Raw genomic sequence first — 17,071 nt, 5'->3', positions numbered from 1 at the left:
AGATGAAAACAGATCTGAAGAACCTCCTCCATCCCCAGTCCTGAGACCAGAGACAAATTCCTCCTGTAAGTCTTCATTGCGAGAACACTGGGAAATAATGAACAAGGCTCTCAGCAATGTTTGTCCAGCAAACACGGTCCTGGTTTCTTGGGTCTCACCTTATAACTCTCGGGGCAGGCTGATTGCATCAGAGTGAAGGGCAATGCGAGGAGAGCAAACACAGGGAAGGAGGGTAAATGCAGTTCACATCTATCGCTCTGACTTGATGCAAAGACAGGTGGTGACCAGTAGAAGCTGAAAGCTGTAACCTAAAGGCACTATTAACAGTGCTTAATACAACGGGGTGGAGATGCCGGGGGTTTGAGGGAGATGGGATAAAAGTGGAATAAAGGGAACTTTTACTTCCTACTCTTTATTGCTATTATAAAATTTCACCCTAATTATGGCCTGATTTAAAAAAAAATTTTTTTGAGTTAATAAGGCTTTGAGTCTAATATGAGAAATTTGTAGTCTTCTAAATTTGTCTTTTTTTTTTTTTTTGTCTTTTTGTAAACCCTACTAATTTATTTTTGCCCTTTCACATTCTCTCCCAAATCTAGGTATTTGGGGATGTATATTATATTACTTTTTATTTGTCATAACCACAGGCAATTCACCTTTCTAGCTGACCCATATTTCTTAGGTAGTACTGAATTCATTACCACTACCCTTTAGTTACTGAATTCTGAGATGGCAAAGGAGTAATAAGGGCATTGTGGAGTTCTGATTGGTTGAATTCCCTGGTGTTCTCATTAGTCAGAATCTCAATCTGTGAAGCATCTTCCCAAACGAGCAGGTTGTGGTAGCAGCACTTCCAGTGACACAATGTTAAGCTCATATTCTATTTTACACAGCACATAGGAGTGTTTATTTGTTCTAAGAAGCTGCAATGTCTAGTTGCACAGACCCTGCACATTAACAACACAGTTTCTCCTTACAAAACAGCAGAGACTGTGCCCTTGCGTGTGTTTTACGGCACTTAGGAGGTAGAAGCATGCCTGTATGAGACCCTTGCCCCGATGCCTCCAGAGGCAGCCTAGCTTTATTCACAGTACGTCTGAACACCACATTCACCTGGTGATCCTTCATAAGCATCCTTTTTCTTGGCAGAACTTTTTTTTTTTTATCCTCATCCGAGGAGATTTTTCCTTTGATTTTTAGAGAGAGTGGAAGAGTGAGGGAAAGACAGAGAGCAATATCGATGTGAAAAAAAAAATACATCCTGCATGTGCCCCAACCAGGGTTTGGGTTGAGGTGGAGCATATAACCGAGGTACATGCCCTTACCCAGAGTCAAACCTGGGACCCTTCAGTCTGCAGGCCCATGCTTTATCCACTGAGCCAAACCGGCTAGGGCTGTGGATGGAACTTTTAATTCATAGAAAGTTTAATGTTATGCCCTTTGAGGAGTTACCTAAAGTGCAGTTACTCTATGTTGCCAGTTAAGTTCAGAGTCTAAATTGGTGTATGTTTGACATCTTAGAGAAATTGGGTTGGGATGGGATGGGATGGGGTGGGATGGGGTGGGGTGGGATGGGGTGGGATGGGGTGGGGTGGAGTGGGATGGGGTGGGATGGGGTGGGATGGGGTGGGGTGGGGTGGGGTGGGGTGGGATGGGGTGGGATGGGATGGGGTGGGGTGGGATGGGGTGGGGTGGGGTGGGATGGGGTGGGGTGGATGGGGTGGGATGGGATGGGATGGGGTGGGGTGGGATGGGGTGGGATGGGATGCCAACCATGTGACTTGCCATCCCAAATACTGCTGCTTTTGGGAGCATACCATGACCCAGACTTAGTGGTGGTAACCGTGGGGTAAAAGATTCAACCTTGTCCAGGGAGATGTCTGGCCGTTGCCTTTGGACCCTGGGAGTTGATTTCTAAGCCCGTGGAATGCGCTGCCTGATGAGATGTCTGTTCCTGTGGGGCTTTGAGGCACACCAACTGTGTGATGCAGGGTAGGGCCATCAGTTCGGTGGAGCAGCTCAGCCTTCCAAGGGGCTGGAGGTTGGGGTCGGCCTTGGAGGTGAGCAACCAGGTTTGCATTCTGGACACAAAGCCTTAGGTAAAAAAACAGATATGCATGTGTATATGTATGTATATAAGTATATATAGAAATATATATATAATAAATATATATATATCATCTTACATTTATGACACAATAAAAACTATACCTTCTTTAAAGTTTTAAACACTTATAGGCAGATTTTATATATCTGACCATTAATGGTTCTTTTTAAAAACTTTAACATACAAAATCTGTCCATAACTCTGTGCAATAATACTGGCATAGCACTTGGTAAGTGTGAGCACTGTTTAAAGAACTCCACATATATTAACTAACAATACCTGGTATGCTAAATTAAATTTTTAAAATTTGTATTATTGAAGATTGTTTTCTCCTGACAGTCAAGTGCCCTTGTTAAAAGCAGAGTTGGGGGAGAGAACTGTTCCTTTGAACTTACAGTTTGTGTGCCATATTACATCAGATAAATACCCCTTTCTCTCTCCAGTTACCACGGATCTGACACTGGCAGGAACAAGGAAACACAGAATATCGATAAATCCTTAGTTCCCAAAAGACATTACCTTCTTTATTATGTAGCAGTTTGATAGTGCTATGCCCATGACAAATAGAATTTCACACACACTGTCCAAGTGTAGGTAAACCTCAACACCCACTGGTCCCTCCACCCCCACCCCCTCCACCGGCTCCAGTTCTTATTGTTCTGAGTGACAAGATGGGAAGGGCCAAAGCTTGGACCCTGGTCTTCTGACCTCAAACCCAAGCCTCTTTCTAACGCCAGTTTGTGCTTTTGCAAAACAAACAACCACTTGATAACTCACTTCTTTAAATGTGTGCAATCAGCCCTATTCTAATTGTCATGATTCACAACATATCCAGAGGCCAAAGGTGCACCTTACATCATCATATCACCATCATCACTACAGCTGCAGCCAGTGCTTACTGAATACTCTGTCATTGTTCTAAAGGTTTTAAACATATCAACTCATTTAATCACAAGGACTGTCGATGCTGAAATAACTCCCATACACAGATCTATTATCCATTCAACTCCTTCACATTTGTGGAAAACAGCTATAGTGAAAACAATGTTGACCTTGGAATAAAAAAAAAAGAAAAGAGAAAAGAATTAGATTCAAATCCAGAATCTTATGTTTACTGGCTGGATGACCTTCGAAAAGTTTCCCACCCACTTGGAAGGACTGTTGTGTTAAAATGTGTTCAGTGCATTGAATAGAACCTGGTCAACCTAGTTCGTGTACAGCATCTCTTCGTTTTAGGGGCGACAACAGGATCATATTCATTTGACAAGTGATGAAGAAGTTCAGCTGGGTGATCGGTGAGTGGGTGTCTGGGGCATGGACTCCACTCTCCCTATTTTGAGGCAGCTCTTTTTCCCGGCAGCCATGTTGGCTCCTGTGGACAAGGTTGACCTGGGTCTCACGTAACTTCTAAGCCTTGTAAGAACCTGCCTAGCAGACAGTGTTCCCACAGGTGGGCTCCTGTGCTTTATTACAGCCACTTTCTCAATAATCCAGTGCTTCTGGGCCTTACAGAGTGACAGCACCTGGACGGTGGCAGTTCTGACAGCTGTCTGCTTGGGGCTTGTATTAGAACTTCATTTGGAATTGGAGGGCTTTTGTTTGGGGTTAGTTCAAGTGTTAACTCTAAGCAATTATACCCTCGTTATGGAATGACGATTTTGCTGGCTTAATTATATTCTATCTGAATAGAATTCCAAGCACTTGTTGGAAAAGCAATGGGCCTCAGTTTTGCAGCCCTGATGCTATTCCTGCTTCTGAACCAAGCCCTCTTAATGAGTCTCTTTTGGGACTGAATCTGTGTGGATAACTTCTTAGGCTGAAGCTATAAACTCCTGATGGGCAGAGAAATAAGGGAGCAAACTCATGTCCACTTTGTTTGAGGGATTCATTTCACTTAGGCCCCCGAATACACCAAATCATACCTAATATGGAACTCAAAAAAACAGAAACTAATGAATGTAGGCACTGTAATTGTTAATGAAAATCACGCTCATAAATAAATCAATGAAAATTATTTTTAAAAACTAATTCAAGTCAATGGGCTGCCAGATTTGGAAGAAATTGCCTCTAAAACATTGATAACATTCTATTATTCTTACATTTTGGAGATGGGGTACTCCTACAATATGTGTTTACCCACAGGGACTAGATTTATGTGAGAGACAGGCAGGAGATATTTTCTTATTTAATAAGATACTGCAAAGCAACCTGTGCAATGAACTAAATGTTTATGTCCTCCTGCAATTCATATCCTCAAATCCTAACCCCCAATGTAGTGGTATTAGGCAGCGGGGTTTGGGGGGTATAAGTAGATCATGAGAGTAGAGTTCTCAAGAGCGGGATTCGTGCCCATATAAAAGGGGCTCCAGAGAGTGCTCGCTCTCTTTCTTGTGAGGACACGGTGAGAAGTCAGCAGTCAGCCACTCCAAAGAGGGCTCTCCTCCGCCACTGCATCTGCTGCCACCTTGGACTTACAAACCACGGGAACTGTGATAAATAAATGTTTGTTGTTTAAGCCATTCAGCTCTGCTACTTTGTTATAGAACACTGAAGCGGGCAGAATATGCCACCCCAACGTAGGCGACTTAGCATAAGTATTATATTGAGGTAAAGGCACTTGAAAATCAGCAGGTGTAAGAAGGGCTCTCTGATCCTCCTTTCTTCCTGAAAGCAGGAGCTAAAACCCCCAAGTGAACGATGTCCTCACCATACCAGGGGGGGAAAGGGAGGGAAACATTCTCACCATCCACAGGGAGTTGAAGCTGAGGAAATGCCATGCAAACAGACCTTGTTAAGATAATTTGTATCTTTGGTGATAGCCTCCCATATGTTTCAGCTAATTTCTCACAATGCCTCTCTGTTCAGTGTAATAGAAAAGCATAGGTGTTGCCACTTCTTTGGGGTCTACATTTCCTTATGAAGGTTCCCATGTCACTTAAAATATATTAGTGTATGTGTTTTCTCCTGTTAATCAGCCTTATGTCTGTTTAATTCTCAGGGCCAAACAGTGACCCTTAGTTTTGTCTCCCTTACAGTTTTCGGAAAACGAGGGAGTGATCATAAAGGGCTGGGATGGCCACTGCCACTCTCTAAACACAGGGTTGAGGACCTGGGAGAACAGACAAAAGCTGGAAGAAGGTAGGAATTCGTACAAAGCTTTCCTGGATCTCTGTGATACTGATAGAGAGAGGAAGGTAAACATTTTCCTTGTCCCTTCCTTTACAAGTTCAGGTTGGGAGGGGGAAAACATTTGTAAAAAAAATAAAAATAAAAAAATAAAAAAATTAGTTCTTTGAATTGTGGCCCTTGTGAATTTGGTTTTGGTACCATTGACTATTGTTTCTGCACCAGAAACAGTGATTGCTTTCCTTTTGGCCTTATTTTGTGTAGCGAGAGATGGCCTTGCCTTTCCACCTGCCAGGGCATGCAGATGGTTGGGCCTGTGTCTACAGGCAGCCAGTGGTCAGATTGGGGGCCCGAGAACATGATGGTACACAGCCAGGTGAGTTGAATGCCATTTGTGGCTAGCATCCTACCCACAGTTACTATTTCTCAGGGGTGAGGGGAGGTGTCTACATCTTTCTTTCAAAGGCTGTCGGAGTGTGGCTCTGGAACTTGGGAGGGCTGCATCGTTTGTACCCTCTTTGATGATGCTTCTTGTGACCATCGTTAATCCATTAAAAGGCATACTGATTTTAAGCCATAACACAGCTTTTTTGGCTTGTAGTCACATTGAAATAGATATACCTTTAAAGATTTGGACTTTTATATCTAAAAGGATATTTGGAGATCTCTTATAAACAAATGAAGATCAAATTAAGAAGATCAAATTAATAAGGCAAAGATGAGAATCAACCTGGCTGGCCAATATGGCCAATAAGTTCAATTAGAATATGTTCTTCTTGTAACAGGACATAATTGGAAACATTGGATATATTACCACGGCTTTGACTGGAACATCATATTTGAGAATAATATGCATAGAATTAGATATGACCAGACAGATTTCAGAACTAAGATCGACTTTCTAAAGTCCCTTGAATACCAGCCCAATACCTTGCTTTCTGGGTTCCCAGCCTTATAGGTGAGTAAGAAAGGTCATTTCCTGGTAGACTGAGGAAACTTAAGTTACACTGGGACCTCTACAGGAGAGGAATTTACCAGATCTGTAGTATGGCAGGCAGTCTGGTGCCAAGGTCCTGACTTGGCTTATCAACCTCTGCAGACTTTTGAAGGTCCGATCTGAGGCTCCTTCTTAGAAGTTCTGGCAAAGTACACTTAAAAGAGAATCCGTGATAAATCGCCATTCTTGTTGCACTTGTGTAAATAATCAAGCCAAGTTTAATAAGAGGAGATTTGTTTTACAAACAACCTAGTCCTGCTTCACTGCTCTCTGACAACAATGGGGTGGCAGCGGAGAGGACCTTCTGGGTCGGTGCACCCTTGTGGCTGTTGAACCAGGTCATGTTCACTGACTGAACTTTCCTCCTCTTTGTAGACTGGCGTGTATTTTGTCAGTAATTAATATATTCCATTTTTTCTCTCACCCTCCTGACTTGATGTCACTAAAAATTATAACTGCCCTTTTTCTGAAGCCCTGCAAGCTGGGTGACCTGGTGTAAATGTCAAAGGAATCACCACAACAAATCACGTGTGGACAACCTTCCTACCTGCTGCTGCAAAGCCTGATGCCCCCACCAGAGACATTCCGACTACAAAAAAATTAAACCAAAGTCATTGGATTGCCACCGCCTGTCCTCCCTCCACCATCTGAAGATGCCTCAAGCCCAACAACTAAAAATCTTCCTGACTGACTGCCCTCCAGACTTAAAACTCAGTTTGTTCTAGTCGTTAACCTTTTATTTTTTTTTTTGTTTGTTTGTTTCCATAGAAATACCCCTAATCAAATGCTGGTTACTCCTGCTATATAAAGGACTAATTTAGATGCCCCCACACCCACCCACACCATTGCCTCCTCAAATAGGACATGGCTGTTTAACTGACCTATTTTCAGGGCTGAAAGGCTGATTCAATGAGATATGGGACAATCTACCAACCCAGCTTCTGGATTGTGATACCAGCATTATTTTGGTAAACAAACTACAGTACATAGTAACCTATTGTGTGTATATTAACTTTTCGATGGCAATTTTGAAACATATGCAAAAATAGGCCCAATAGTATAAGAAGGCCCCATTTGAGCTTCAACAACTATCAACACATGGCCAATCTCTTCTATTTTACATGTATAAATGACTTTACCCTTTGCAACAGCTTGGGTGGACCTGGATAGTATTATGCTAAGTGAAATAAGCTGGTCAGAGAAAGACAAATACCATATGATCTCACTCATATGTGGAATCTAATGAACAAAATAAACTGATGAACAAAATAGAAACAGGGCCACGGCTACATGGAACAGACTGACAGCTGTCAGAGAGGAAGGGTTTGGGGGGCTGGATGAAAGAAGGCAAAGAACATAAATGCCTTTGTGTGATAGCCTAGGGAAAGGGGGGGATAAGAGGAGGTGGGCAAAAGAGGGGAGAATGTAGACAGAAAGAGGCTGCTTTGGGTGACGGGCACATGATTCAGTGTACAGATGATGTTTTGTTGAGTTGTATACGTGAAACATATGTAATTTTGTGAACCAATGTCACCCCAATAAATTCAATTTTAAAAAGTACGGTGTTTAAAATACTTTCATCTACTACATTATCTCCTTTGATTGTCCTAACAACTGTGAAAGGTAGGTAGTGTAGTTTTATTGTTAAATTCTATTTCTAAGACATTAGCATTTTAATGTAAATGCCAGTTTTTAAGATAGTGAAGCAAAAGATATAGAATTTGCTTGTATTCTTTATGCATGCTTTATTGGGTTTTTGAGTATCCTAACTCATTAGTAAAGGGGAATGGAGGCACACTGGCATGTCATATCTTCAGCTATTATTCAAACGGAATTGAATTATGATTAATAAAATTATTAGCATAAGTTACAGATTTTTACTTTTCTAGAAACTGCTTTTACTGAATAACCTTGATCTCAACTCATCCTATAAAAATGGCATTTTACTAAACCAACTACTTCCTCTGTCACATTTTGGGCATAATAGCTGCAAATGTCTAAAATTTAAGGAAGCACTGTAATTTAGAATAATTCTAGGCCAGAAGTGATATTTGTAGAGTATCTAGAGGCATGAAAATCACATAAGCCAAAGGAGCCATTTAATCGTGGTTTGGATATTATTTTTCTGACACTTATCAGTGAAACTGTCATGGATCCCTGGAATTGGGGCTATTAGAATTATTTATTTTGATGTCACCCTTTTTCACATAATTAAGTTTTGTATTTAAACAGAAATTATTTATGTTCACATGCCTGTGGGTATTATCTATACCTGCACATCACATTATTACTTGTCCATGAATTACTTCTGATCCTTTTTACAACCTGATTTGCATACTCATATTATCATGTAGGTATTTGCAAATTCTTGTGTGTGTGTGTGTATATATATATATATATATTTTTTTTTTTCCTGCTCTCATTCTTACTTGACTGAGAATATCAAGGATGTTCCCAAATGCTCATTTGAAGGTTGTTTTAGTCACACTAGCAGAACCCCAGGCTCAAATGTCAGATTGGATCAGTTCTGCCCCGTGCACTAATCGCGCTGCCGTCTTCCTGCTGCAGAAGTTACAGCGGCATGGTACTCATCATGGCAGAATGTAAATGTTTAGCGATTATACAATATGTTTTTGTTAACTCCCCAGATGGGATTTTTTTTTTTACCTTTGTTTGTTTATTTGAGAACAAGAGCTGAATGCTGAAATGCAGTGGCTGATGCCAGCAATCCAAGGCTTCATTAGCACAGATGAAGCAAAGCTCATTTGTTACACAAATAATTAGAGAGATTAAATGAAAATAAACACTTAGAGGATGTACAGAAGCTCTGAAGTTAGGTAATCATTTTAATTACTCTAGTGACTTCTACCAACCTTCATTACCAGCCACAGATCAAGTTCAAATTGTTGTATGTAAGAATATCATAAACCACAGGGGAAAGTACAAGAGCTGCCCAATGGTTATGCTTCACAAAAATGACATTTCTTCAACCTTCCATTTAAAGGAGTTGTTTCCATTCCCGTACCTGATAAACTCTCTAAATGTTTAAAGAGTGATAAAATTTTGCACTCAAAAGGGGTTTACCCTCATTTTATGCTTCAAATGGACATTCTTAATAAATTCTGTATTTCTCTATCTTTACTGAGATTTGATCAGAAAAGATGTGGGCCCACATTTTTGAGACACTGACTGTAAAACATTATGGCATATTCAGTAGTTTGAAGTAAATGCTACTCAGAATCATGTCATCCTTATTTTATGACAGTCTGCACCCTATCTTTGGGGTAAATTGATTTCCTCTTTCTTCCCTTCCCTACCCCAACCTGGAAAACACACATAATGTCTTGCTGACAGGTGGGGGCTCTATTTCAACGGATTTAATTTTACATTCCGGGGTGGTGATGATCCTGCAAGATCTCCTGAGTTGCAACCTTCAGAGGATGTGCTACCTGTATTCAAATGCCATTTATTGCCTGCCTTCACAGTGCCAACTCCCCTGCAAAATGCTTCACCTCACTTACCCTACTTAGTCCTTACAAGATGCCCGTGAAGTATGTATTATTGACTCCATACTCCAGGTGAGAAACTAAGGCTTTGAGAGGCTCATTGACTTTCCAAAATTGCCTAAAGCAGCCCAGCTGGAAACTAAATCCAGGTCTGCCTGACTACAAAACCGTGATGCCCCTAGAGATGGTGGGATGAGGAAAACCTGGATGCAAATGCTGACGAAGGACAGTAGAAAAGATGAAGTGACCTCCGGGATGTAGATGGCGCTAGTTATGTGCTGTGTTGCATGACATCTGTGAATTGACACCAGATGAAATCTCGAATTCCAAAATGTGATTAATTTTGAAAGTGTCTCATCTCTGAATAGCCCTGGATGCTTCTTTACCACAAAGAGGAAGCAATTAGGAAATAGGTTTTATGGTGTAGTGGGAATAACCAAGAGTTCCATACTAATAAGATTAGTGACGCTTTTTAATGTAATTCAGTAACCACTTGAGTTTACTCCAGCAAATGCACTCGGCATTTCTTTTCAACTGCATTAACATTTCCGATAGGATGAATGAGACTTGGGCATTCTTTATAGGGTCGGTGGGGGGTATATGCTGCTTTCTAGTACTTAAGGAAAGCCTTGCCCTGGCCAGTTTTGCTCAGTGCAGGTCGTGGGTTTGATTTCTGGTCAAGGATATGTACCTGAACGCAGATCCAATCCCCAGCCCCATTGGGGCATGAGGCAACCAATTAATGTTTCCCTCTATCTCCCCCCTCTTCCCTCCCTCCCCCCCTCTCTAAAAATTAATGGAAAAAATACCCTCAGGTGAGGATTAACAAAACAAGAAAGCTTTTACTAAATTGTCTTCCCTTCCTCCTTTCCCAAGATGCTGACATTGATTTCTGCAGGCGCACCCGGGCCTGGGGGTTGTGTTTTGCATACTCACAACTGTAAACCCAGTTCGCCTCACCTGGGTTGCCAGGCCCATTTGGCTAGCCCAGAATAGGTGAGGAGATGAGGATGCACTAATCTGCTGCGTTTAAAACATGAGCTGTGGGTGATACAGGGAGGTGGGGACAAAAGGCATGCCCTTGTGGGGTGAGGGGACAGGGTGATTGTTCAATCTGTACTTTTCACTCTCAGGTTTCAGACTCAGAGGGGGGAAGCCAGGGAAATTCACTGAAGCGCCAAGGCCTGATGACAGGCAGGAGCAGCGAGGGTAGGCCCAAGACACGTGGAGGGGCATCTGCTCTCACTCAGAACGAGCAACCTGGGGAATTTATCGATGAGCAAGACAGAGGCAGACAACAGTGGGAAGATGGGCTCAGAAAGTATCACAGAGGGAGAGTGGCTTTCTCGCAGCTTTGCAAGCCTTTCCCTGGAATGTGACTCGGAAGTGTGGTCCCTCTTCTTTCTTGTCGGTGCATGGCAGACCGCCAGGGATCGGTTAGCGGGACCACAAAATAGGAAAAGTCCACAGGAAGCGCCAATTGGTCACTGTCGCAAGTCTACACGTCACCGCTGGGTTTTGGTTGCAGTGTTTACAGGCAGGAGGGCCGGCCCCTCTGGGTCCGCTGTGTGGGGTGTGATCTCTGCAGGCGGCGCAAGGGGAAGCCACCGGCCAGACCCCAGGACACACGTTCCGTTTTCACTGGGCTACTGGCCACCGGCCTCGGAGAAATCTCTTTAAACACTGGGCCTCAGTTTCCTCCCACTCCACCCCCCCCCCAAAAAAAAATTAAAAATAAGTGGAGGTGATTCTACTTCCCAGGCCTCCTTGAAAGGATCGTTGGGAGATTCAAATTGGAATAAACCCGATGGCAACGAACTGCAAGTAACTGTGACTCCAAATTACAGAAGAACACAAGTGAAACGCATTCAGGTGGAGTTTCAGGAATTTCCCTCCAGTGATCTAACCGCAGTCAGGCAGCAGCCGCTGGGATTGATTCCTTCTCAGCCGCTATCCCTCAGCCAAACACCTGTGAGGCCCCCCCCCCCCCCCCGCCAACACCCTCCCCCCCAAAACTGGGTCTCCCGGGCTTCCATCGATTTCTGCCTTCCAGTGAAAGCGCTTTTTGTTGCCGTGGCTCGCACCCCCTTCCCCCCAGCCCCGCAGCTGGGAGCCAGAGAAGAATCTCTTGCCCTTCCCGCCTCTCCTCCTCCCACCGCACACCTCAGCTCTCCCGAGTTTTCCGCACGTGGAGGGGCTCCTGGCGGGTCTCCAAAGACCTTGCAGTGTTTCGGAAAGCTGGGCGCGCGCGGAGACGGGCGCAGGAGCATCTGCCCCCCCTCCCGGAGGCCGTGCGCCCCTCGGGGACCCCCTCCCGCGCCTCCCCGGGGGTGAGGAGACGCCCCCGGAGCCAGCTCTCCGGTCGGGCCGGAGCCCACTCCCCGCCGCCCTCCCGCAGCCCTGTCCGCCAGCAGCAGCGCCGCTGCCTTCTTCCCACCGGAGGGCTGGGAGGGCGCCGAGCGAGTCCGCAGCGCCCCCGCCCCTCACTGTTTCTCTCTCTCTTCCCTCCGTTTGGGATCTCGCTGCCGGAGCCGGAGAGGTTCTGGGAAGAGCAGAGGAGCGCCAGGGACGGGAGTCAGGCTCCCTCTGCAGCCAGCTCGCGCGGAGCTGGGGACCCGCACCTCCCGCGCCCCCGCCCGGTCCCCGCCGCCCGCTCGGAGGTGAAGACGGGGAGCCCCTCGAAGGAGCCCACGGCGGGAGCCCCTTTGCCCGCGGCGCCGCGGGATCGGAGCGGCGACCCAGGCGGCCCGGGGAGAGCGCGGTGGGCATCGCTCGGCACCACTCCGGGCTGGCAGCGCGGCCACAGAATCCGCTTCCCGCCGGCTCCCCGCGTGCGGGCAGCACCTGCGCGCCCTGCGCTCCTCGGAGCCCTGCCTCCGCGGCACCTGCGCCGACCCCCACGCCAGGTGGTGACCGCCCGGCTCCCGGCTCCCGGCTCCCGGCTCCCGGCTCCCGGCCTCCGCAGCGCCCGGACCCGATGGGGAGCGCGCGGGCCGCGGCTTCCTGAGCGCGGGCGCCGCCGCCGCCGTCCAAACCGCGCGCCGGGGCCCCCGGCCGGCCCCCTCGTAGGGGCACCCGAGACGCCGGGGAAGCGCGCAGCACCATGAAGTCCGTGCTGTTCAGCCGATTCTTCCTCCTCCTGCCCTGGATCCTCATCGTCATCCTCATGCTCGACGTGGACACCCGCAGGCCGGCGCCCCCGCTCACCCCGCGCCCCTACTTTTCCCCCTACGCCGTGGGCCGCGGGGCCGCCCGACCCCCGCTCCGCAGGGGCGGCCCCGGGCGCGGCGCGGAGAGGCGCAACGAGTCTCGGCCGCAGCCGCCGCCGCAGCCGCCGCTGCCCACCATCTATGCCATCACGCCCACCTACAGCCGCCCGGTGCAGAAGGCCGAGCTCACCCGCCTGGCCAACACGCTCCGCCAGGTGGCGCGGCTGCACTGGATCCTGGTGGAGGACGCGGCGGCGCGCAGCGAGCTGGTGAGCCGCTTCGTGGCGCGGGCCGGCCTGCCCTGCACGCACCTGCACGCGCCCACGCCGCGGCGCTACAAGCGGCCCGGCCTGCCGCGCGCCACCGAGCAGCGCAACGCCGGCCTGGCCTGGCTGCGCCAGCGGCACCGGCACCAGCGCGCGCAGCCCGGCGTGCTCTTCTTCGCCGACGACGACAACACCTACAGCCTGGAGCTCTTCCAGGAGGTAGCGGCCGGCCCGCCCCTGGGGGGGGGGGGGGGCAGGGCGGGGGGGGGGCGTCGGGGGGTCGCCTGCCCCTGGGAGCTGTCACTTCTCGGTGCACTTTTGGGACTCCGGGGGGAGCGCTGCTCGCGGGCAGCCCACGGCCTCTGCCGGTCCTAGCGTGTTTCGCAGGTCGGGGGGGGGGGGGGTTGGGGGACAGGGGGTGAGGACCACCGGGATTCAAGGAGGGGAGTCCGGTTTAGCTGTCTGCCTGGCCCCGAGATTGGGTTGAGGGAGTAGCGCAGTTGTGGGACGCGGGGATGATCGCCAGGAACAGGCCTGGGTGGCCCCAGGTGGAGAGGGAGGACGGGGCCCGGTGGACGGAGCCCGGTGGAGAGGGAGGACGGAGCCCCGTGGAGAGGGAGGACCGAGCCCGGTGGAGAGATGGGTGGGGAGACTGGATGCCACAGGGGGGGGGGGTCGGGAGAGGGCCCCGCGCAGTGCGGGGCGGCTTGGTGTACTCCCAGGGCCTTTCCGCGCGCACAGGTGTGACTGGGATTCTAGAACCATAAGGAGAGGAAGGTGGTGTTATTTAAAAATCGGCCAAGAGCCAGACTTCTCTGGGACAGTCCTCTGGCACAGAAATGATTATTAGTGAAAACATTGCCTGCTAAGGGGGTCCTCCCTCCATGTCTTCCCCCCACCCCACCCCACCCAGGCCCTTTCCACTCAGCACTCTGCCTCTTTTTTTTTTTTTTTTTTTTTAACCCCCAAGGAAACTCTCTGGCAAATGACTTGAGACTGTTGTGCCTTGTGGAAAAGGCTGTTCTGTCTTTTCGCAGCCAGAGCTACCAACTGCACTTCCAGTTCTCTCTCTCTCTCTCTCTCTCTCTCTCTCTCTCTCTCTCTCTCTCTCTCTCTCTCTCTCTCTCATGGTGCCATTGCATCCTGGGGCTTGCTGGAGGTTCTCAGTGCATCCCTTGAAAGGCCACACGTGCGCCCAACCAGCACCGTGGGCTGGGCTAGAGCAGGTGTTACTTCTTGACACCGGTATTTTGCAGCGTGTGTGTGTGTGTGTGTGTGTGTGTGTGTGAGTGTGTGTGTGTGTGTGTGTGTGTGTGTGTGTTCTGCAATAAGACAGCGTTCCAAGGTTTTGTCAGTTCCTTCTTCACCAACAAACACAGCTGGAAAGTGTCTTGGATGCTTGGACATCCTGTGGGACGACCATTGCCTTCCTCTACCCCACATTCCTTGACAGCCTGCCTCTCAGACTCCATTGCCCCCACCTCACCCAAGCACACTGGGCTGTGTGTCTGGTAAATCAGACATGCCCCACACTTCCATTCTGTGTAGTGCTCTTAACCTCAGGCCAAAGCTACTTGCCCACCTTCAGGTTAATTTTTCTGCCTGTGTGATTTGAAAAAAATCCATTTCTTAAGAGCAATTGCCACCTTCATTTCTATTCATCCTCTCCTTCTTCGTGAATAAAAGGACCGGTAATTGCTTCCCGCCTTTTCTTCTCCGTCCTTTCAGGAGGTAGAGCTTTCTGTCCACGTTTCTACGGAAGAAATAAATGTGTGGGACAGTCTTTATAACCAAGACTACAGATATCGTCTGATTTTTTTTAAATTGGGCTTTTATTTTTATTCTGCTTGCATACTCCCTCCCACAGAAGACAGGGTGTGTATTCTGAAGCACGGGCCTTTCACATGCCAGTACACCACGATTGTAAACCCACTCTTCTCCTTCCCCTGGGAGTTGCCTTACCTGTGACACTGCGTGGTCTTGTGTGTGCAAAGGAATGCACATCATTGTTAATCACCCGTTAGGGGGCAGGGCTGTGACGGGGGAATGATTTACGTTTATTCCCAGTTGCTGGCCTGTCGCGCGCGCGCGCGCGTGTGTGTGTGTGTGTGTGCGTGCGTGTGTGTGCCTGTGTGTGTGTGTGTGTGTGTGTGTGGTGGCAGATGAGGGCGAGAGTGGGCAACCCAGGCGGAGAGACACTCAGGACAGTCTTCCTCGGCTGCTTCCCAAACCAAAAGGAAGGCTTGTTGGCGGTGACTACTGAGCAGCAAGAGAAGAATACAGGCGGCTTTTTTCCCAAGTGGTCCATGGAGGGGGAGGGGGGTGGGGGGGGGGAGAAAGAGAGACAACAGAAGGAAGGAGAGGGTGAGGAGAAAAAAATAGCATTTGGCCAGAGGAAACTATAAAGGAAAAAAGCAAAACTTTCTGAAGTAATGAGAGTAAAATTAAGAGCATGTGCAGCTCATTTTTGTGGAGAGGTGCCAAGTATACAAAGATACACAACAGAAGTGTGTTTTTTTTAATGCAATATGCATCACACAGAATTTTCTTCTATTTTTTAATCTTTATTGTTGAAAGTATTACTATATGCTATATGTCCCACTTCCCCCCCTATTATCCCCTTCTAGCCTGCCCCTCCCCCAGCCCCAGCCTTTCCCACCCTAGACACACATAGAATTTAAATTCCAAAGCTCCTAGAGGCCCCTCCAACCCAGAAATTTTATGACTAGTCCCTTTGTCCACCACCATCCCTCCTCCCTCCCACGTGATGCACGTGGACAGAGTAGGCATCTGTTCGCCATGCATCTATGCCAATATGTTCCATTTTTCTTTTTACAACACATTATTGTCCTCACATGGCAACCAGTATTGACTCTCTAAAAAGTCAGATTGGTGGAATTTGTGCATCCTTAGTTTTGTGAATTAATGGGCTGGCCTACCTTAAAGCCGTTCTAGAATGGATTCCATGTGGATTACAGTGTAGACGTGGCTCTCTTGGGGAAAAAAGATAGGACCAGGTAAAACAGCTGGACACTGAAGTGCCCAGGGGGGAAAGGAACATGCTGACCAGGGATGCTGCAGGGTGGAGGTCTGTATCTCAGCGCTGTGTATGTGCACACACGCAAATCAGCTTTTAAGTAATTCACAGTACTTAAAGGAAAGAATGCCCGGAGTCAGGCTTCATCTTTTATTCATGGCGCTTCTAATTTCCATGGTTGATGTAAACGCAGATAAGATAGAAGGGAGAAAATGAACCAGGTACAAATTAGCTCACTAAGCATTGGCTGCAAATGAAGGAAAGTAAAAGATGAAAGGTCTCCAAATTAAATTAAAGGCGCAACAGGCAATCCGTGTTCAATTATTTCTCCGCCGTGACTGGCATGGTGCTTGCCTCTCCCATACAGCTAACTCATTTTCAGCCTACCCTTTCAACTGAGCTGTGCCGCCTGGAAAGAAATATTTGCATTGAAGTAATCCCACGTTAACAGCCAAATCCATTTGCAAAGGAAAGCTAGTGGGAATTGCAGCCACAGAAACTCTGCTGGCCATTGGAGAGAACAGTGGTCAGGGTGTGTGTGTGTGTGTGTGTGTGTGTGTGTGTGTGTGTGTTTCAGGTTCCCAGTATCTCTACAAAGACTGCTCTTCCTGTGGCATTGATGGGGGTTTGAATTCTGGACCACAGGTAGTCCACCTGCCTGTGCCCCCTATGGATAGAGCTCCAGGAAAGCTTATTTGCAAAGGATTTAAACTGCTTTAACAAAAGCAACTACTGCAGATAAATGTGACTCTATATCCATTCATATTTTCAATAAGCTATTGATCAGATTTCTGTTCCTTACTGGAAATCCTTCCAAGTTTTT

The 17,071-nt window shown here is 47.5% G+C and overlaps 1 protein-coding gene across 1 annotated transcript in view; it reads left to right on the top strand.

Annotated features, from left to right (window-relative positions):
* The first annotated feature begins 12,274 nt into the window (after positions 1 to 12,274).
* B3GAT2 (beta-1,3-glucuronyltransferase 2) overlaps positions 12,275 to 17,071 on the top strand; it is a 52,356-nt gene continuing 47,559 nt past the window's right edge. Inside the window, exon 1 of the mRNA XM_084890409.1 lies at positions 12,275 to 13,430. Coding sequence (XP_084746535.1) covers positions 12,840 to 13,430 — 591 coding nt within the window. The 5' untranslated portion in view covers positions 12,275 to 12,839. The remainder of the gene's footprint in view (positions 13,431 to 17,071) is intronic.

This window comes from Pipistrellus hanaki (assembly GCF_964339955.1).
Source record: "Pipistrellus hanaki genome assembly, chromosome: 7".
Classification (NCBI taxonomy): Eukaryota; Metazoa; Chordata; class Mammalia; order Chiroptera; family Vespertilionidae; genus Pipistrellus; species Pipistrellus hanaki.
The sequence above is the reverse complement of the archived record's forward strand: the minus strand, read 5'-3'. Positions and strand labels throughout refer to the sequence as shown.